Here is a 23,378-nt window from a genome sequence, read left to right as displayed (position 1 = left end):
AGTTAAACTTGTCTGAGCCATGTTTATTAAAGTCAAAACTCTGATTTTATGGCCATTAACCAGCTGACTCCTGAGATGTAGGCCTAATACTAGCCAAAAATTCCACAAAGCCTCCCTCCTTCACTCACCTAGCACAGCAGGCAGTGACTTCTGTCCCCGTAAATGGCCCTCACTCCGATCAAATGGCATTCAGACCTCTAACACTAGCAGAATTTTTGTCTCTTTCACTTGCTCGCAACGATTTCCAAGCGCGCAAATTTCCACACGTAAAATTTTGATATTTTAGTGAATATTTTTGTGGGGTCAATATCTTAGTTGGTTTCAGCGGGTGTTAGTTTCAAAATGGTTTAAACTATATTTTCATAAACTGCAATGACTGCACGATGTAAAATTTTCCACAGAGTGCAGTTTTGGAAGTACACTAACCAGGGTTAACGAATTTTTTTGCCTACCCTATGAAATTTCGAGTCGAAATTCTATCATTTGAGTTGCTGGTATGTCACTGTGCCTTTGGTATTTCAACTGTAGCTAACCACGGTGAAGTTACAGCTGACTCCAAGTACTTTACACTCTACCATCAATGGCGAGAATCAGCTACTCTGAACAAATACCTTGGAGCTCTCACACTACCCTAGCAACCTTTTTTGCAATTCCTGAAGCAATATATATTAAGTCTATAGTCATATTTGAAGCATGTTGTAAACGTTTGTGAAGGTTAGGGCCCCAGGTTCAATCCTAGCTGTCGCAAGGGTAGGTGTAATCTCGGGTAATCACGATTCGACGTTCTATACGCCATCAATGACTCTAGAGGAGCCTTGTTTTCATTGTTTATATCGGAAGTAAAACAATCACAAACATTTCGATTGTTGGCCCGAAATAAAGACTGCATTCTAAACACATGTATCACATAAGATAACGACAATTCAATGTTTTAATTCTGACAACGAAGAAACACCTTTAAAAAAAACACTGTCTTTAAACGTGTTAGTTTCGAATCAGGAAATGCACACACGTCGAGTCAGGTAAGTTATAATGAGGTAAGTTATATATAACTTACCTCATTATGTATAATCAGGTAAGTTATATAGTCCACTAGGAAGTTATAATGACAGAAAAATTATCGAGAAGGCATGATAACGCCGAACCATTATTTAACAATGTATGTAACACACCGTATATAACGCCATCCGTAAAATTTTGAAAGTGTCAGATTTTGTTTAACCATAACAGGCTGGTATTCAAAGCCAGATCGCTTATCAATACGAAAACCAGTATGCTCTTTCATCAAAACAAATATATGTAGCATATGCTTATAAAAATAAGCATACATCAGGGGGACTCTTGCCTGTCATATCAAGAGGAAGTGGCCTTTAGACCCTTAAATGCAGTATTATTACAGCCAATTGGCGTAAAAAGAGACAAAGAGAGAATATTAAATCGTTAGAAACAGACCAATTAAGGAGTAAAAATTATTAACAGATAATAGAAAACTTCTTAAGAACACTTTTCAATGACCTAATTACTACAAACCCACAAGATAAATAATAAAGCCTATTAGACAGATAAAATTAAGGTACAATGTTGAACTGAGTGTAGCCAAACTACCCTACTTTTATGAGCGATGACTGTTCCTCAGTTCGAATAATCTTTGGAGCTTGTATCAGGTCACATCAGAAGCTAGAATGATGAACCCTTCTTGAACTCCAATCTTATTCAGCAAAAATATGGACTACAAAATAGACTTAAAAAAAACTATTACATCTGTTTTAATAAATTTTTCATTATATGTAGTATATAAAATTAGGATTTATTTTAATTTTTTTTTTGTTTAACCAGCGTTGCATGGTATTCATATTCGTCGAAAATATCACAAAGTTTATAATCGCGAACTTGAAGCCTGTGTAAGGTCACCAGTTATGTTATGGATTATTATTAGTATGACGAAGCTTTTTTTAATCTATTCATTTAAAATCTGTGCAGTGGCATTCATGTATATGCAAATCTTACTTTGGGCGAGATGTCTCCAGTGTAAGAATCGCCTCTTCTTGTTCTGGGTGGTAGCGGCGGTGGAACAGCTCCATAGGATGAGGGCAGTGAGGCGTGTCCAAATCGGGATAAGTTCTCAAATGTGCGAGAGAACCTTGGGCTACCTGGAGACAAATTATTCCCTGAAATAGCAATAGAAATAGTAAAAAAAAGAAAGAAAGAAATAATTAGACAGGCATGAAACAAACTTTCAGATACAACAACCAAAGCACCAACAAAATGCATATGAAGACAAACAAAGAAGAAAATACAATTTTGGTTTATTTTCAATTTTCAGGCAATTATTATTTTTGATGTTTGTAGTTTCGGTAATTTCCGATAAAAAGTAACAGTAATAGATAAACCAATTTTTATTTCTGAGGCTATAGTTACTCAAATGTAAGAAAGCATTTGGTAAATAAGAGGTAAAAAAAGATATTAAATAGTACTAGAAATAATTCTGTTTAGAGGGATCTTTGCGAGGAAATAAGGACGAAAATTTAAATTTTACTCTAAAGTTAATGATCTAAAAGAAAGTGAAAATTTTTATATCGGGGAGAAAGGTTGCCAGCAAGAAGTGGTTGGAACTAGCATACAAAATAGATTACTGAGAAAGTGGAAATAGATTCATCAACTTCTACGAAATTCAACTCTTTCAAGCATAAAATATTTAAAGATGCATAAAATCGTTTTTAGTACTGAAGTGCGACCCAAAGAGTATGAGTAACTAATAAGAGTGGAAACCCACGCTAGTGTCCCCCCCCCCTAAAAAAAAACAACATCTAGCATCTGACGAAATTATAAGGCTAGGCAGAGTAGGCATATGTGTCCTGTAAACAGTAGATTAGCCTACACTAAACAAATAAATACTTGTCTTTTTAGGCAGTTTGAAAAGCGGGTGAAGGTAAAGAGCCCAAAACTATTGAACTAGTAGTCCTACAAGTTTAAACCTAGGCCTACTCTTTGCAGCCTGGATAGGCCTATTGAGATAAATTAGTTCTTAGAACAAAACCAGTATGGGTTATTTATTACTTACACAGAGACTTTACCTCAAAGTGCTATAAATATATAGATTAGGCTAGCCCTATATCATATCAATTATCCAGTTCTGTTAAAATTTCAACTTATTTAGAGACACTTTTAATGCTTTCGCCAGCCACTACGCTTCGTTTGGCACAAGGAATTTTCAATACCTATCTTTCCATGTTAGATTGCGGAAGATACGGCTCTTATCAGTTACTCATACTGTTTGTGTGATCTACAATACATTACAGAACTAAGCTTTGGTGGCATGACCCAGTAGCAGAGTTCAAATCAATAGAGGTTCTACACTTTACAAGCTAAATTGGTCTCCATACAGGCCCGTGTCCAGGTTTTTTTCGGGGGAGGGGGATTACACAAAAAAAAGAATAAATTTTTTTTGTTTGTATCCATTTTTGTTACGTATGTACGAGTCAGACAAACATTTCGGGAGGGGGGGGGTCAAACCCTCCTCACCCCCCCCCCCCCACCCCCTCTGGGTACGGTCTTGTCTCCATATAAACGTTGCATAATCAGGCTGTAAAAGGTGAAAGAATTGTTTTCGCTTGAAATAATCTGGCGCAAATGGCACGGTCCTAGCTAAAAGTTGTAAGCCAGACGATAGGGTAACAAATGCAGTTTATCTGGTGGCCGTTTGGAATAAAAGCGTTATTAGATGGATGAGGACTATCATATATTTGGAATAAGGGGCTAAGACCACCAGAGAAGAACGAATCATTTATTGATCGGTTTATGAGTAGAATGAAAGACTAGAAAATCTAAGTTTGGATTTCCTAACATACCTGCACAATGGAGAAGAAGCTAGAGGATTAGAAGTAATATCTACACTGGGCTAAAGAACCCCTAGAGTAATGGAAAATAGTTACCTAAACATTAAATTCTTCTGATTATTCATCCCTCCCATCATAGAATCCCCCTCCTTAAGGAACGGACACGTGTGTACTTAAACCTCTTTCTTATCTGTATTAAAAGAGACACGCGTGCTATATTTACTTCACTTTTAATCAAATTGGCGAATGCAGACTTTGATTTAAATCGATTCATTTTCTAGAACGAGCAATCAACAAGCAATTCACAAGTCTATTTACTGCAAACAGGTGAAACCCTTGGAGAAGGGTGGTGTTCAAACTGAAAGGATTTCACTTTAAGATTTATATTATTAAACATTCCAGGAGCATCGTACTCTTCAGAGAAATTTGAGGAGGAGTGAATTCCTCTCGTGCGGTACACTCCACTTATCTGCAAGGCCACTATATCATCAGCAGATTGACGAGAGCCTAGGATTTTTTCCGTTCTCTTTAAATGAAAAGGCCACTCTATGTAATAATAAAAGTTGATTTATTTCTAATGAACAAAAAAAGAGAAAGAGAGAGACAATATTAAACGTTTAGAAACAGAATAATTGAGGAATAAAAATTACCAACAGATAAAAAAGAACTTCTTGGGAATGCTTTTAACTGACTATATTACTACAACTCCACATGATAAATGACAAAGCATATTAGACAGATGGAATTAAGGTACAATGTTGAACTGAGTGTAGCCAAACTACCCTAGTTTTATGAGCGATGACTGTTCCTCAGTTCGAATAATCTTTGGAGCTTGTATCAAGTCACATCAGAAGCTAGAATGATGAACCCTTCTTGAACTCCAATCCTATTCAGTAAACATAGGGCTTATCCGCAAGTCACCTCACAATCACCTTATCCGATTTTTTCGCTAATTGTGCGCCTTCCTCTTGTTGTTTTGTTTCCTTATTTCTTAAGTTATTCCATCTTTATTTATTTTGCATCTGTGGTTATAAATAAAGAGACAATAGAAGACAATAATTTTGCTCATAAATTCCCAGAGCTTCATATTATTAATCTTTGGTACAAAAAGGGGGTATAAGAAGGCTGGTCCTGGCGGGCGGGGGGGGGCTTGAACCAATTTTGGAGAGGGAATACTCCTATCCCTCCTGTTTGTAAGTACAGGGCGATTTTAAAGAGAGCTAAAACTAAAAAAAAAAGATGATATAGCTTTGTAGTGCAAACAAACTATAGCCATACCGTAATTACTATTCGTAAAAAAAAAAAATAAAAAAAAGAAAGAAAAACAAACCAACAAAAGAGCACCACGCCTTCTAATAGAATGCACTACAAGCACCTTGCCTTCTTATGTATTTAGTGGGTCTACCTCATTGTCACTGTATTAACCTATAGGATGAGATCCCGACAAAACATAAAATACATATATAACCAAATAAAACAATAGCATAAGAGATAAGGATGGGATAATGTTTAATAGCACCCCAGTGAATCAAGCATTATCAGTGTTTGAGCCAATAAGGGCGTTCTTTTACTCATCTTTGTGCTAAGATCCTACATCTTTTGACAAAGAACGCTTAAAAGTGAAATCTTAGCACAAAGATCTTACATCTTATACCGTTCTTTTACAAACGTCTTTCATCATTCTGCTCTGATCACCGGTCTAAGATCAATGATGAGTATATCATCAAAGTTCTATATGGCACAAAGATGGCGTCTTTCACACACTTTTTGCTAAGATCAGTGAGCTGTAAGATCTTAGAACAAAGATGAGTTAAAAGAACGGAAATCTTTTCAGAAAGATGTGAGATCTTACAGGTAAGATCTTAGTGCAAAAGAACGAGCCTAATATCTAGAAGATATGCGGTCAACCACATAGGATTGCTGGTTAACAATTGCAACAAGGAAACGGCCACAATAAACAGTTGCCATCTACCTCCTGTCAAACTTGTCTAACAAAAATTGGGAAACCGTATTTCTTGCCCGTGTTTACATGTGTCCTCCGTGTTCTTGCATTGCCTTCTCTTTGGAGAATTAATAATAATAAAAAAAAAACTCCGAAAAAGACTACGAAACTACCTGCCAATCAAACTTCCTCTGCCCCAGATCTCCATTACGCTATCTTTCAGTATTGTCACTACAACAACCAATCTACAACAATGCTATCTACAACAACCACAGAACGACGGAGAGAAAGAGAGCTCTATCAAGAAACAATAAAAAACAGAATAAATTTGTCTAGGTTTGTCTAACAGACTAGCTTTACATTGAATAAAAATTGACAGCGTATGAATATTAATATTAGTTTTTTTTTCTTTCAGGCCGTTATAAATAAAAAAAAAATTACAAAACAATAAAATTAAATATATAGTTTTTCAACAAAATGAATAATACCTGCATTATGTCCAATGATTACAGATGCAAAAACAGGATCATTGATTTGAGGCGGTGTTAGCGGCGTTCCTGGTGTAGACGGTGTACCCCCCCTTGAGCTTTCATTTATAGAGGTTAAGTCTCCACTATGGGGTCCGTTGTCATCTTGAATATTTGTGCGACTTCCTGACATTATGGACTGTAGGGATTGGAGTGCTGGTGGAACACTTCGTAAGATCATACTTTTGGGTTTGATTCCAGGTGACTTCAACCTTGACTCGGGCCACTTCCTAGGCTGAAAAAGAAAATTGGAATACAAAGCATAACCAAATTGTTAAGAAGCAAAACCAAATAACTCGAGCTTAATTTCTTTTTCAGATTTCCACTTTAAAGCATACAACTGAATCTTACCGCTAGATGTTGCAAATGAGTTCCTGAAAATATAGGGAACCAAAAAAGAAAGAAAACTAAATACTTCTTAAGGAGAAGGCGAGAAAGAAAGAGAGGCAGAGAGATCTATAGAGTAGGGAGGGAAAAAAATAATCGAAAGGGAGAAACAAAGAGAAGGAAGAGTGTGAGAGAGATAGAAAGAGGGAGAGAAAGGATGAGAGAAGGACCAAGAAAAAGAAAGAGAAAGAGAAAAAAAGAAGAGAGAATTCATTAATTAGAATTGACATAGTGTTGTTATTAGAGTACCTTTCCTTTTTACAATGAAAACTTTTATTTTTAATATTTTCATACTCAATTACGCTAATGATATTTTCATTTGATTGCAACTTGGCCTTAGGTAGAAAATAGCCTTCAATTTAATGCGTCAAAGAGTGAGATTCTTGCTTTTGGTAAATATACCGTATTGTTGAGTGTCTGTAGTTAGGATATTAAGTTTTCTTCTTGTATTTAATATATCAATTTTCCATTATGGACAGTGTCACACCCACGAGGGCACTTCTCCTGTCCAAAACAATAGAAACAAATTGGGAAACCGTATTCTTGTCCGTGTTTACATGTGTCCCCCGTGTTCTTGCATTGCCTTCTCTTTGGAGAATTAATTTTAAAAAAAACTCTCATAAAAAGAAGTTTTTTTTTGAGGAAAGTGAAGATCCATTTAAAACTTAAGACCAGCAGAAATAAAGCCCAATAATATTTCCAACTTAAAACGACCTGAAATTACAATTGAAAAATAAATGAATCATATCAAACATAAAGACGACTGATACTGATATGCATGAATAAATAAATCTTCAAACGAACAAAAATTACTGTAAGCAGGAGTTTAGCTAATGCCCCCTTCCCCCTTCTCTAACCGTAATAGTTCTAAAGCCTTTTACGTCATTTGTGGTTTATTGAAAACTCTGTATTTGTTTCTTGAGCAGTTTGTTTTGTTTTTTAAAACACCAATGACAAATAAACATAAATCACTATAACAATCAAGATGATAGGAATGAACTAATAAAAATAAACTGAATACCTAATTTAGAATGTTATTAATCCCTGGAAACTTAGCAATTCCTAATTTTTTTTCATTTTTATTTTTCAAACTACAAATATAAAAAAATTTGTATAGTGTAATTTGTTTTCAGTAAAGTGCTAATGACGCACTTTTCCCGAAAAAACAAAAACAAAAAAACAACCTTGTATGTTAACATTGTGGAACTTGCATAACTTACAGCCCTTGCCCCAGGAGCTAAGGGGGGTATTGTCAACCCCGGAGACACACAATGGGAAACTTATAAGAGTTGGATTTTCGGCAAATTAGTATGGACCATTAATAGCAAATTATCGGCGATAATGAGAAAAAAGTTTTAGCCCCAATGATAGTCTGGCGATTACATAAAAAAGCTGAAGATGTGAAAAAAATTAAAGATTTAAAAAAATAAAATTGCAAAGTTAGAGGATCAGAGCTTCTCTGCAATTAATTAGCATATTTTTGTTCTTCAAAATAATTTGAAGACAAAATTTTGTCCGCACAAAGTAGGTCTAGTTTAATTTGGGAAACTCTTGGTAGGCTATTTTACTTTAGGCTGGTTGGCCTACTGAGGACACAATTTTGCTTTCTTTATCCTCACCTGCATTTCGAAGTACCTGGCAAGATAGGTATGCGGCATTTTGAAGTCGTCAAAACCTAGATGGCACTGGTGATTTTTCCTTTAAACATAGGAACCAGTTTCCACTCTTATAAGTTTATCACACTCTTTGGATACTAGTAACGATAATATACACTCATTATAATACTTGTATGTGACATTTCTGCTTTGTGTGACAAGTAATAAACACCCTTGTACTAGCAATAAACAGCTGGTTTCACCATATGGGACGATTGAGCTTGAACTCCAGGTTGAAGAATGCCATAGTGGCTTTATTTTTAGTTTATACAAGTTGAATACATATTATCGGTGCATGGCTCAGTAGTTTTTTTTGTGGTTGTTTTCTCTTTTTAGGCCTTAGTTTGGCATAGTTTTCTCGGTTTATTTTGTAGACTTTTGTGCGTTCGTTTGAGCAATAAAGATAATGAAGTGAATTCAATTAGAAAATCACTTGTACCGACGTCTGCCATCCACATTTTTGTTTATGGTTTTTTTTTTTTTAATATAAATTTTAGATTACATTAAATTTTACTAAATTCGTTAATGTTAGATTCGATTAGATTTTAAATTTATTCTAATCTAAAATACTAAGTAAATTCATTATTCCCAAATTCATACGTAAACACGTTTTTTAGATTATTTTTAGTAAAGTAATTTTTTTATTCAACAGATATAAGCACAAATTTTTTAAATATTAAAATGAAGTTATCTAAGAATGATAACCAGCACAAACTGAATAGATACTATTTATTTGTTGGTCAAATGAGCTTATTATTACTGAGCTTACTATTACTATGACAAATTACAATTACAAGTTTCTCGCAGGAATAAATATTTAGACTTAGATAAATAATAATAAAAATGAAATAGAATATACAGTTTATAAATACCTCAAAACTAATACGTATTTATGTTGCTACGTCTGCTTTAGAACGCTTTGTGCAGCGGTGAGTTTCTGAGGGTAATAGTTTACTAAGACGTAGTTTGGCACTAAGGCCAGTAAATAAAAAGAAATATGTGCAACTAGTGAAAAATTACTAATAATGAAGACTTCAAAAGGAAGATTAAAATTCTATAAGATATTATTTATAATTTTAATTAAATTATATTTAATAATATCCTAAAGAAATTTGAGTTCTGCTTGTCGATTTCCACATTTTCGACGTTGAACTTGGAAGCAAATATTATTCTATTTTGATGCTGCAGTCCCATAACTCTTTTTCTAGATAGAAGACAATGACATCCGGACACTAGAAACTAAAAGTATTCCGGCTTTGTTATGACTTCTGAGGACCTTCTATATCAATTTTATTGACCCAACACACAATACGTTAACCACTCTGAGTCAAAATATAAAAATAAATCATAAAAGCCGGAAATGCATGTTATCGAAAAATTAGTCTATTTGATAGAAGAATGGCACATCTTATGGTAACCCGGAATGACAAACAATTCCCACTTTCATATTTTGAATTAGTAACGTAACTAGAGGGTAGCGTTTCTTCTTTTCTTTCTTTATGTATTCGATGATCACTGGGTTTAGCATACTTCTTTTCTTTTTGTTTCTTTTTTTCTTTCTTTATGTATGCGATGATCACTGGATTTAGCAAACTTCTTTTCTTTTCGTTTCTTCTTTTCTTTCTTTATGTATTCGATGATTACTGGGTTTAGCATACTTCTTTTCTTTTAGTTTCTTCTTTTCTTTCTTTATGTATTCGATGATCACTGGGTTTAGTTCTCGAAGGATTACTAACGATTCGTTGATTCCCCCCTTTCCCTACTTATACGAACATTGTTCAAAAGGACCTTAAAGGATAATTGAATAATAGTGGTATACAAAAAACTAATTCGCAATTTTAAATGTCCCAATCTCCTGAAAATTGTAAAGTTCCCTCCCCTATAAGAATCAGCCTTGTATGAACCTAATATGACAATTATTGCACACTAAGCTACAAGCAACATACATGACAGAAGAGGAAGAAAAAACAAAAAAGAGATAAAAAAGATAAACAACGAAAAGAGAGAAAACGAACAAGAGAGAGAAAGAGAGAACGAATAAGAGAGAAAGAACGAGCAGGTGCAGACAAACTACTTACAAATTTATTAGGTTGCTTGCATCCCCTTGGCTCGATTTCAAGACTCTTTTCATATAAATAATTACTAATTTGAGTATCGTTGCAATCACTAAATGGATTCAGGTTCTCAAGTAAATGCTGAAAGAAAAATACGGAACATTAAACAAATACTACTATTACTACAAATACTCTTAAAACATACTTTAGGGTATATTTATGGGTAGTAGAGTGACAAACAGTATACCCCCAATGACAACCCAGAAGGAGCAGGAAAACTTTGATGAAGAACATTAAAGTATACAGCAATCCAAGCACTTGGGACAAAAAACATTTTTTTCACGTCTAGATGTTTAACGTTACAATATTCTTACGAATTTTTTTTTTTTTTTGTTAAACACTCCGTTTAAAACTTTGGCAATGAATAACTGTGATTAAAAATATGATTCATACATATGCACATGCGTACACATAGGACATTGTAGATAAATTTATGTTTAACGGAGCATTTTGGGGTTCCTCTTAACCCCACCCAAATAAACCTATGACACCCCCCCCCCCCAATGATCAGACCTGTGTTTATTTGTTCTTACTTTCATAAGTAGCAAGTCAGCCAGCCATTAACTGGGAATAAAGTTTGGATCGCTCACGATTTGACTGATTATAAGCAAAATTTAACCTACATCATAGCCTTAGTTTCTTCTGTACGTTTGAGATTGAACTATTCATAGGATTTACAGTCGATTCGACAATAATAAACAAACTTTTTGATTATTTAAATTCTTCAAAAACAAATGATTTATTACTTAAATATTAAATGATAATTGAATCTTTCCTAAATTGCATTATAAAATTATAATATTAGACTTAGGTTTATTTAGACATACACTCTAGCACAAGTCTAATTTATGTAGCCTTTATAAACTTAAAAAAAGAAAAAAGAAAAAAAAGGCCTGGATTTAACAATAGGCCCATTAGGCCCGGACCTAGGGCCGCAATAAATTATCACTGAGTGATTATTTTCCTAACAAAACTGGACTGATGTGATTTATCGTGAAAGTGCCAGGTGTACACAGCCGCCGCGCTGCTTATTCACAGAAAAGTAATTTTAAAACAACAGAGAAATTCCGTGGCCACTTAGAAAGTGTTAGATGTTTCCCAAGAATGGAAGCTGAGAGTTCGGTATCACCTCTCTCTTTCATTACTTTTGACTCATCAGTTGCGTTCTGTTCAGTACGTCCACTATCCCTGAATTTTTGGAGATTTTCCCGAAAATCTCACAAAAACGGGGCGGCAAAAACGCTTGGGCCTAGGAGCGTCAAAGCTTTAGCCCCGCATAAACATAAGTAAATCACTAAGACCTGTTATACACTTCCACAAAATAGGGAACAAACAATTTTCTATACCAATTGGTCTTAAATTTAATGGAATTAATTTCAGCTCTGACCTGGATCGGGTATCCACTGAAGCATTTTGTGGCAAGAAGTGGTGGTGCTGAGGCGAGGCAAGAAATATTTTTCCAAGAGACATTATTAGGTGGTCAGGTTTATTTCATAATGATTCAAGTCTCAGATTTTCCAGTGTTTGGACATAATCTACTATTCTACCACCAAAATAACTGCTCCCGCTCTCTTCTGAATAGCTTCAATTTCGTCACATGAGTCACTGGTTTTACACTATATCAGATAAATATATTTTTGCATTTTTATGGTTTTTTTTTAGGGTGAAGGAGGGGGGGGGGGATGATTTAAGTCTGTAATTTAGTTATAATTTAGAATTAAAAGTCCGAATTTAAAAATGTGCACACATATTATTGTTTTTAGGATATTTTCTTTTTTCACAAGAAAGGGGGGAAGTGAAAAGCGCGAACTATAATATTCTGAGTGTTATCAAACTATGTCAAAAAAATTTCAGATTACTGAGATTACTATCAGATTATCGTAATATCATTAGATTACTTTAGGCAGAACTCGTATGATGAGTGTTTGATATGTACAATATATATATATATATATATATATATATATATATATATATATATATATATATATATATATATATATATATATATATATATATATATATATTTATATATATATTGTACATATCATTTTTATATATGGCCAAGACACTATGGCCTTCAGTCCGTCAGTGCAGTTACTCCGTAGCAATAAATATACTGTCAGTTGTAGATAGTAAAATTGAGGATCATTCTCGTCCAAAATCCAAAACGAAAAAAAAAAAAAAAAAAAAAAAATCAGAAATTCAATTTCATTTTCTCGTGTAAGCTCGATATAAAGAAGTTTCTTTGTTACACAAACTATTTCTCAGCACTTTAGAAGAGTGAATGGAATCGAATCACGATCTTAAATCACTTAAAAATACATCAACATCATATTTTTAACACTTGGTTTAAGCGCTATTTTTTTTTTTTTTTTTTTTTTTTTTGCAATTTTTCAATTTCTTCTCTTGGCAAAATTGATCAATTTTGAACTTACCCTTATTTTAGTTTGAACTTACCCTTATTTTAGGTACAAGCGTTAAACAGTAGGGTTGATTTTGATACTGTTGTATTTCTCCAGTTATTTCAGCCACTTTTCTTCTCTTGGCAAAATTGACCAAGTTTTCCGCTCTTGGGAGAAAGTCTGGATTTCCTTCTTCAATGTGTAAAATATTTGTCAGGTACATGCCTAAAACAAAACCATCAAAATTAACGGCTTCTTGGTCAAGATAAGGCTGCAGGACTCAGAGAAGGCCAGTTTCATGTTTGAGCTCCCATCCCGATATATACCAGCAAGATGAAGCAAAAAATATATTTTCAATGGCTATCCCCCTCCTTTCCTCAATGCAAATCCAAGGTGTAGTCCTTATAAAAGATTATTAGTGAAATACAAAAGCCGTAAAGACTTTAACCATTTTTAAAAGAAATCAACAGAAATATTTTTATTACTCTCCAGATATTCGGTTCGGACACTTATTTAACACTTAAACTTTCATATCCCCCTTCCACGCCCATCATTTCCCCAAACACTTCCAATCAAAATTTTGAAATGGGCATTTTGTTCAACTTATTTTAAAGGTCCGGAAATTATGTCTGAGAGGATAACAAATCCGCCCAGCCCTCAAGGCAAGGGTTATAAGTTATGCCCTAAGGGTATATAAGGTTCTTATAGAAAGCGTGGTCATATAAAATTTGGAGGGGGCTCATTGGATTGGCACTCAGAAGTTCTAGTGCTCTTCCTAAGAGTCAAGGTGATCGGAGGGCAGCTACCCCCCCCTCCACACACACACGTCGTATTGTCCCGAAATGCATCTAATAAAAATTTTGAGATGACCATTTTATTCAAAACAGTCTAAATATCATATAACAAGGCCTTTGGAGTTGAAACTAACGCCACAGCCTAGGGGCAAGGGTTGTAAGTTATGTCCAGGGGTTTTTAAGTTTTTAATGGAAGCGATGGTTGTATAAACTTTAAGAGAGGAGGCTCATTATGTTAAAAATTGGAATTTCAAGTTGCCTTTTAAGAGTCAAAAGTGACGGAGAACAGCTAGCCCCCCTTCCCTTCCGACAACCCCTCTTCACCAAACGAATCTGATTAAAATTGTGAGATAGCGATTTTGCTCAAAATCGTCTAAAGAACTAAGACATTGCCTCTAGGGTTGATGCAACCCCCCAGGACCCTGGGGATAGGGTTGAAGAGTCCGGAAATTATGTCTTTCAGGAAGACACCCCGCCCCCCACAGCTCTCAGGGCAAGGGTTGTAAGTTACGCTCCGTGGGGATATAAGGTTTTTATAGAAAGGGTGGTTGTATATACTTCAGAGGGGAGGCATTGGATTAGTAACCTGAATTTCTAGTGCCCTTTTTAAGAGTCAAAGTGATGAGAAGGTAGTTAACTCCCCCCCCCCAAAAAAACGTCGAGTTTCCTCGAAATACATCGCATAAAAACTTTGAGACAGGCATTTTATATGTATAGCAGTAGTAGTTGTAGTAGCAATAGTAGCATTAGTAGCAGTATGCAAATAGCAACCCCCCCTAATCGACAACCCCTCTTTTCACCAAACGCATCTTTGAAATTACGACATAGCAATTTTGTCCAAAATAGTTCAAAGAACATAAAATGTCTCTAAAGGTGGAACAACCACCCAGCGCCTTGGGGATAGAGTTATAAGTTATGCCATGTGGGCATACAAGGCTTTTATGGAATTGGCGTTCGTATAAACTTCAGGTGGGGTTTATATGATTTGAAATTGAAGTTATGGTGCCCTTTTTAAGAGTCAAAGTGATTTGAGAGCAACCAGCCCCCCCCCCTCGATGCTCATCATTTCCCTTAACACTTCCAATGAAAATTTGGCGATAATAACTTTGTTCATCGTAGTTGAATGTTTCAGAAATTATGCCTTCGAGGAAGACAGCCCCACCCCCTCCTACATCATTCAGGGAAAGGGGTGTAAGTTATGCCTTAAGGACATATAAGGTTCTTATAGAAAGGTTGGTCGTAAATGCTTTAGACGGGACTCATTGGATTGATAATCAGAAGTTCTAGTGCCCTTTTTAAGAGTCAAAGTGACCAGAGCGCAGCTACACGATCCTCCCCCCCCCCTCCCACACACACACACACACACACAAACATGTAATTTTTTCCTGAGATGAATCTAATAGATATTTTGAGACAGTCCTTTTATTCAAAATAGTCCACATATCATATAACAAGGCTTTTGAGGTTGATAGAAACCACCAGAGCCTGAGGGCGAAGGTTGTAGGTTGTGCACCTGGGGCATTTAAGATTCTTATCGAAGGGATAGTTGTATAAACTTTAGAGATGGCTCAATTTGTTGAAATTGGAAGTTCTAGTTCTCCATTAAGAGTCAATAGTGATGGGGGTCAAGTAGCCCCTACACCCAACTAACCCTCTTTTCACCAAATGTATCTGATTGAAATTGTGCAATGGCAATTTTGCTTAAAATAGTCCCAAGAACGTATAATAATGCCTCCAGGGTTGGCACAACGCTCCATAGTCATGGGGCAAGGGCTTGAAGTTATTCCCTGTGGCCATATAACGTTTTTAAGGAATGAGTGGTCGTATTAAATTCAGATGGGCCTCATTTGATTTTAAATGGGAAGTTACAGTGCCCTTTTTAAGAGTCAGTGATTTGATAGACCCCCCCACGCCCATCATTTCCCATAACAAACATCCAAACAAAGTTTTGAGACATCAATTTTTTTCATCATTGTTGAAAGGTTCAGTAATTATGCGTAGCATTAATTGTAGCAGTATTAGTAGCATTAGTAGCAGTATGCAAATAGCAACTTTTTTTCAACATCCCCTTCAACACATGATGAAATTTTTAACTTAATAGAATCAACCGGTCCTGAAGCATTGCTGATACGGCTTCTTGACAACCTATGTGGGCATAGTGTGCAGGAGTAGGAGTACAGTTAAAAGTAGTAGTCTTAGCTTTAGTAGTAGTAGTAGCAATAATAATAATAGTAGCAGTAGTAGTAGTTGTAGGAGTCGAAGCAGTAGTATTATGATGCAAATATTATCTTTTGGTTAGTTCAACATCCCCCACAAAGCGTGTTGTAAGTTTTAATTTCACATACGAAACTGTTCCAAAGATATTGCTGATATGCCCTTTTGACAACCTGCATATTGATGGCAGGTTGTCATCCGTACAACAGAAATATTCTCTGAAAATTTCACCTTCATACCTTCATAGGTTACTATTTTTAAACTAGACAGAAGACACTCTTGTGTATATATTTAATGCTGCTTCTACGGTCACTGTAACTAACGACACTAATGGGATTAAGTTGAAACTTTTAGGGAACGTTTAGGGGAAGCTTCAATTGAACAAAAAACTATATGCATGCAGGTATTAAAAGGACATATAAGCAATACCGGGCATATAAGGACACAGGCATTCTGAAAAATTCTTAAAAAAAAAAAATTATTTTCATACTGAAAAAATTCTTTAAGATTTTAAGGAATAAATATCAACATATGTATATTAAACTGACAATGCACATTCATTAAATTTTTTTTCCAGTAAAGCGCAAATTATATTCTGACTGTTAGAAAGCATGGGGGTTTTGAACCCTACTCATGTTAATTTCTGCTCGTTTTGAGTTTGATTTGTAATTTCTATTCGTTTTAGGTTTCGTTCATTTATTGATGCTGATTTGCCATAGTTGTATGCTTGCTAGATTACTTGATTCTTTTGTCTTTCATTTTTGGTCTAAAGGAGTTCTTTACTTTTTTTTGAAAAACTTATTTTGTGGAAAAAGTTTTTTCAATTAATAATCTTAAAGAAAAGCGAGTACTGAAGAGCTTACAAATTTAAAAAGATTACATAATGGTCATAAACAATTACATTTTTGACTGTAGGTTTTGGTTCCAATTTACGGCTGAAAAAAATCATTCTACAATTTTAAATAATTCTGTGTTTTTTTGCTTTTTTTTTTTAAGATAAAAAAGAGAAGAGCGAGAGAGAGAGAGAGAGAGAGAGAGAGAGAGAGAGAGAGAGAGAGAGAGAGAGAGAGAGAGAGAGAGAGAGAGAGAGAGAGAGAGAGAGAGAGAGAGAGAGAGAGATGAGATGAGATGAGATGAGATGAGAGAGATGAGATGTCTCAAAGCAATAAAGGAGATAGTGAGGAACAATCTTAGAAGTAGAGAAACATCTACTTACCGAAGAAGGGAACACATGGGGGATTTATAGACCGGAGCTTTTCTTGATATTTTCTGAAGTGGTCCGAACTTAGCTCTTTAGCTTCTTCTAAGGCCTTTTCTAGCTTTTGTGGGAGGGCCTTGAAATATGTAAAAGTAAAATAGAGAGGATAAAAAATCTAAGTGGCGATGGGTTTTATTTTTCATGGGTGAAATGAAATGAAAATTTTGAAAATTCTATTTAGAGTTTACAAGCTAAACAAGGCGAAACAAATTAAAACGAAGTGAGTAGATTCTACAGATGTCCAGTAAATTTTAAGTTAGTGAAATGATATAAAACGTATATTTTCAGCCCTTATGAGAAGCCACCAATCAGTCTAGGAGTTTTAGGAGGAAATTCGAAGTGCAAGTCTCCAAAACAGCCGACAAATGACACCATTAACTGAAGGAAAATATGCACTTTGAAGGCCCACTCTTAACAAAAAGATTTTATTAGCTTAGAAAAGTAAAATGTTTCATATTCATCGAAATTTTCCTCTATTACAATTCGGATACGTTACCCTAGTGCGCCTTGTATTGCCACTTCCTTATTTACCAAAGAATCATTTCTTTTTAAAATCATTAGTTATAAGAATATCCAGTATAAAAAAAATGTAATGCATGAGCAAAAAATGGCTTCGCGAAAATTTACTTTTTTTTCCGAGCAACCATAAAAGACATTTTAGTGCTAATCTTATAAACCTGAATTTTTTAGATAGCAAATTACAATTCAGATGACGTACTCATGTCTTAAGTAATATTTTGAGTGAGCAATCTGACACGCACTGGGGGGGGGGGGAGGGGTGAGCATTGCAATTGTGTCTCAACCAATATATAATTTTCTTTATTATTCCATAGAATTCTCCTGTTTTTTTTCGCACATAAGCAAGTTTGGCAAGTGACTTGTGCAAATTTCATTAGACGTTTGGTTGTCAACCCGTATAACAGTAGGGGGAATCAGTCAACGTAAAGTGATTTTGAGAGGTGCCCCCCAATAAAAATACTGGAGATTCGCCCCTGACTCTTGGTATCACATCTCTATTTTTTTTAGTGTTTGCTGATATCAAAACACCAAAAGCTAACCCCCTGGAAAATTTCTTACCAAAATCGTGACCACCATCACAAGAAAAACATTGAACACGGATTATATTTGCCTCTACCGCCTTACTACAGTTTTGTAAAATAATTTTTTTACATCCCTCTTTCTATAAAAAAAAACGACATAAGCTAAGCATAATCTCAACCTGAATTCAGGATTTATTCAAATTGATTTAATTCTATCAAGAACATCCGAAACCAAAGAACGATCAAAAACATAACATATTTTTAGATTATAAAACTAAATTTACTATTTTATGGGTATCATTAGATGGCACCAGTTATATTTCTCGTTTTTTAGAAACAGGCGAAATAAATCACTTTTTAATTTCCCATCAGGGTTGCAGTAACAGTTGAAAACTGTTCGTTTTTAGTTTGCCAAATGTAACATAAGCAATAAGAAATGTAGTCACATTATTAAAAATAGTATTACAGAGTTTTGGATAAGAAGGAAGCTATAGCGACCAAACTGTTCGGTTTGCCCCTCTTTTCAACTCTTATTTATACAACGTCCAGACATACAAATTGAAATAGACAATTGTAAATAATTCTCAATTAAAAATGAGCAATTTCTATAATAAGGAATATGCAATCGAAAGGTTATTTGCAGTTTGCATCACAGTTTTAGTTCCCCAGTTGTTCTTTTCCTTTCCGTCACATCCCATTTGTTGCCGACAAAGTATTGCACTACCTCAAAGATCCTTTTAATTCTCATGTCATCTTGGAAAGATATATTAATTTGAAACACATTTTTCCCTTTTGCCACACTCTTCTAAAACTTACATCGTTATCATAATATATTTTGAATTATCAATTTGAAAGTCAATTTAATCCTAAGCCCCCTTGATGGAGAGTATCATATTTGGACCAAGTGCCTCGTGTAGGTGCTAATGGGGTACTGGCTTTCCTCCTATCGTGCCAATACTTTGAATGTAAAATTGGAAATTACAATCGTTAGGTTTGACTAAACAGAGTTGGGTATTCACAGTTTATATTAGTTTTAGGTTCCAAAAGATTGCAGAAAAAGCATTGTAGTGCCCAAGGTATAAGTTTTTGCATTATTTACCCACAAGCAAGGCCGTATCCAGGGGGGGTTTTGGGGGTTTGAACCCCCCCCCCCCAGAAATGTTTCCTTGACTCGTAAAAACGTAACAAAAATGGATATAAAAAAAATTTGTATGCTTTTTTTTTGCACCCCCCCCCCCCGAAAAAAATCCTGGGTACGGCCTAGCCCACAAGGATAACAAAACAGTAATTTAACGGGTAAGTTTGACCTTATGGACATACCATATCAAACAAATTGTCACAATGAAGCTCTGTGCACCAAGATGTATGAGTATGACCCTCTGTTTTTATACTGTCCTTCACAATGGTCATAATAAATGGTCACAATAGAACTCTGTGCACAATATATATGATTATGATCCTCTGTTTTTATACTGTTCTTCACAATGGTCATAATAAATGGTCACAATAGAACCCTGTCCACAATATATATGATTATGACCCTCTGTTTTTATACTGTCCTTCACAATCGTCATAATAAATGGTCATAATAGCCCTTTGTGCACAATATATATGATTATGACCCTCTGTTTTTATACGTTCCTTTTTTCTTTTTGTTCTAAAGTTAGAGCAGCCATTCTTGTGATATTTTCTTTTTTTATTTGTTTCATTATTTATTGTTTACAGTCTTAAATTTTTCCTTATTCCTGTGGATACAAAACGAACAAAAAAGTCATTTTCTTCTTTATATTTGGTTTTCAGGGAGTCATTTAATATATTTTAAAACTCAAAAGCCCATAGCGCAAAAAGAAGATTATCATAGCTTCAAATAACGATACTTTATACCCTCTATAAAGCATGCTTTTATATGGAAAAATAATAAGAGGTTATGAATACGACCAACTCATGAGACATGGTGAATCATTTATGCGTAACACAACACAAATTCTCTTGTAAAGCATCTCATCCATTAATTAAGACAAGTGCAGCCCCTTCCCCTTCATAGGTTTTTCTACCAAGAACACCAAGAATATGTTATACATCTTGTTAACCTCTTTTATATTGACCAATTATTTTTGTTGGGTATTTGTTCCACTATAATTGTCATTTTTATTGGGTATTTTACTCAGTTTCTTTACTAAAAGTTTTATAAGTTGATATAATAATAATAATAATTTATTTTTGACCCACTAACATTATAAAAAAGTGGATTAACAAAAGAAAATACAAAAGACATACAAAACAAAACACATGCAAAACAATATCAATATAAAGATTAATATAAATATAAAGATCAATATAAAGATAATACTCCTATATTTTCAATTATCTATAAGTGCTTCTATATACTAGGTAATTATCTATAATTATCTTCATAATTATTTATATAATCTTTGATGACTGTTTGAAAGTTGTATTTTTATTTTGAAATACCTGTGTTAGCTTTCTAGCTATTCTAGCTAGAAAGCTATTCTAGATAGCTGTGATAGCTAGATAGCTGTGATAGCTATTCTAGTTATCACAGATACGAGGCGTGTATTTTAAGTAAGATCCCTTTGAACATAAGTACACAACGAAAGATTAGTTTAAAAAAGTAAATTTATTTTCAAAAAGTACATATTTTACTCTATTTAACAGCATAGTTGCCAAGCTTGTTCAAACACTTATCATACCTCTAAACTAATATTAAAATAACCTCTGTATAAAAACTTCCCGCCTGTTTCGATAACCTAGAATTCACTTCCGTTTTACGTCGCCATCATCATTGTAACAGTTGCCACTGAGGTACTGTGTGAGGTGGAGAGACGGATGGTAATCACTCGGCGCAAGATCAGAACTGTATGGTAGGTGATTTAAAACTGTCCAAGAAATTACGGGTCTAACGATCAGTGTGAGGTCTTGCATTGTCATAAAGAGGAACACTTCCGTTTGTCAGGATGCAAATTTTTTTTTTTTTTTTTTTTTTTTTATCGCTCTGCGGAGCTTTCTGAGGGTTAGGCAGAAGGCTTCCTGATTGATAGTGGTTCCTCGTTGCATGGTGTCAAAAAAAAATGAAAAAAAAAACAAAAAAAAAAAAAAACAAAAAAAAAACACCGTGCCTATTCCAAAACACCGACGCCATGATTTTGTGCTAGGAGAGTCTGTTCGACCTTCAAATTTTCAGGGGCATTTTGTGCTAGGAGAGTCTGTTCGACCTTCAAATTTTCAGGGGAATGTATGTGTTTCCATTCCATGTTCTGCTGCCCCGATTTGGGCGCCATATGCAAAACCCATGTTTCATCTCCAGTTCAACCAGTTGCCACCTCAGTGGCAACCTTTACAATGATGACGAAGACGTTGAAACGGCAGTGAACTCTTGGTTATTGGAGGCGGCAAGTTTTTATGAAGAGTTTACTTTAAAATTAGTTGAGAGGTACGATAAGTGTTTGAAAAAAACTTGGTAACTATGCCGCAAAATAGAGTAACGTATGTACTTTTTGAAAATAAATTTACTTTTCGTTGTGCACTGATGTTCAAACAGAACTTACTTAAAAAACACGCCTCGTATATTCTATTTAATATTTTCGAATAATTTTACAATTAAACTAATAACTATTAATATTTTTTTCACTATTGTTCGCATTTTTATTTTATCTACCTAAGCACTTCAAAAAACAGCACATGATTTTATTGATTTCCTTGACTTTCTAAACTGGAAGCTTGATCTGGTCACTCAACTATTTAATCAGTTGTTTATCGTACTTTGACAAATGTTCAATAGTTGTGCTTTATTTTGTTTTGACATACTTGTGTTACCTTAATAGCAATTTTATTAAAAATTAATTTTGGTTAAAACGATATATTACATCTTATTTTTTAAAGACAAAAAAAAATTATCTTTTAAAGAACACTGAAAAAAAAACATAAAAATAATTTTAGTAAAGAAAACATACATCATACTTACTTGGAATGTAAGAGTCAGTCTATGAACAGAGGCAGAGCTCATTGCAGCTACAGCCTCTAAAACACCATTAAAATTGTTGAGCTCTTGTAGGACAATCATAATCTCTATTATCCTTGACACGACGGCAATACGTTCCTCAAAATTTGTGGCATCTACAATTGAGCGTTCAAACCAACGAGTAACCTATCGGGGCAAAATAAACTGATAAACACTGTTTCAATATATACAATAAACGAAAATAACTAACAACTAAAAGGACTGGAACAGAGCTGTTGGCCAGAACTGGACATCTACCCATGAATAGAATTGTTTTTTCAGTCTATGAAACTAAATGATTTATTACTAAATTCACTTTAAGGGAGGTGGCCAGATTTGAGAGACCAAACCATGAATAAAAATGCGATGTGACAGATCTGGACTTCTGACCCTGAGTAAAATTGTGACGTGGCAGATCTGGACATCTACCCATGAATAGAATTGTTTTTTCAGTCTATGAAACTAAATGATTTATTACTAAATTCACTTTAAGGGAGGTGGCCAGATTTGAGAGACCAAACCATGAATAAAAATGCGATGTGACAGATCTGGACTTCTGACCCTGAGTAAAATTGTGACGTGACAGATCTGGATCTCTACCCATGAATAAAATTGCCGCATGACATCTTCAGTCGATGAAACTAAAGGATTTTTTACTGAATTCATTTTAAGGAAGTTGGCTAGACTAGAGAGACCTAGCCATGAATAAAATTGTGACGCGACAGATCTGGGCTTCTATCTCCGAGTAAAATTGCTAGCTGACATCTTCAGCCTATGAAGTTAACTGACTTAGCACTGAATTTACTCTAAAGAAGTACGCCAGACTTAGACAGTTACCTAAGAAATAACACCGTGTTATGACAGATCTGGATTTCTAATCACGAATAAAATCATGATGCCATAAATCTGGACCTCTAACCATTAACAAAATTACTAGGTGATAAATTTAGTTCATTAAAGTGGTTTACTTAGCGCTGAATTTATTTTAAAGGAGTATGCCAGACTGAGATATCAGCCCATGAACAACACCGTATCGTGACAGATCTATCCATGAATAAAATCGCTTTTCATGAATAAAACTCTGATGGGACAGACCTAGACTTCTAACTCTGATCAAAATTGCAACATCACAAATCTGGACCTCTACTCATGAATAAAATTGCTAGCTGGAAACAGTATCTTCAGTTT

At 34.7% G+C, this 23,378-nt stretch overlaps 1 protein-coding gene across 2 annotated transcripts in view; it reads right to left on the bottom strand.

The window, feature by feature from the left end:
• Sos (Son of sevenless guanine nucleotide exchange factor) overlaps positions 1 to 23,378 on the bottom strand; it is a 157,282-nt gene that overhangs the window by 13,330 nt on the left and 120,574 nt on the right. For both annotated transcript variants that reach the window (XM_089090363.1, XM_089090362.1), the window contains exons 18-23: positions 22,155 to 22,337; positions 17,091 to 17,208; positions 12,922 to 13,091; positions 10,426 to 10,542; positions 6,267 to 6,540; positions 2,008 to 2,168 (exon numbers count right to left, since the gene is read on the bottom strand). In XM_089090363.1, the coding sequence (XP_088946489.1) occupies positions 2,008 to 2,168; positions 6,267 to 6,540; positions 10,426 to 10,542; positions 12,922 to 13,091; positions 17,091 to 17,208; positions 22,155 to 22,337 (1,023 nt within the window). The remainder of the gene's footprint in view (positions 1 to 2,007; positions 2,169 to 6,266; positions 6,541 to 10,425; positions 10,543 to 12,921; positions 13,092 to 17,090; positions 17,209 to 22,154; positions 22,338 to 23,378) is intronic.

Source organism: Artemia sp. Qi Xiang Cuo, chromosome 6 (genome assembly GCF_049724085.1).
Source record: "Artemia sp. Qi Xiang Cuo chromosome 6, ASM4972408v1, whole genome shotgun sequence".
In the NCBI taxonomy this organism is placed as follows: Eukaryota; Metazoa; Arthropoda; class Branchiopoda; order Anostraca; family Artemiidae; genus Artemia; species Artemia sp. Qi Xiang Cuo.
This window is presented reverse-complemented; position numbering and strand designations above follow the sequence as displayed.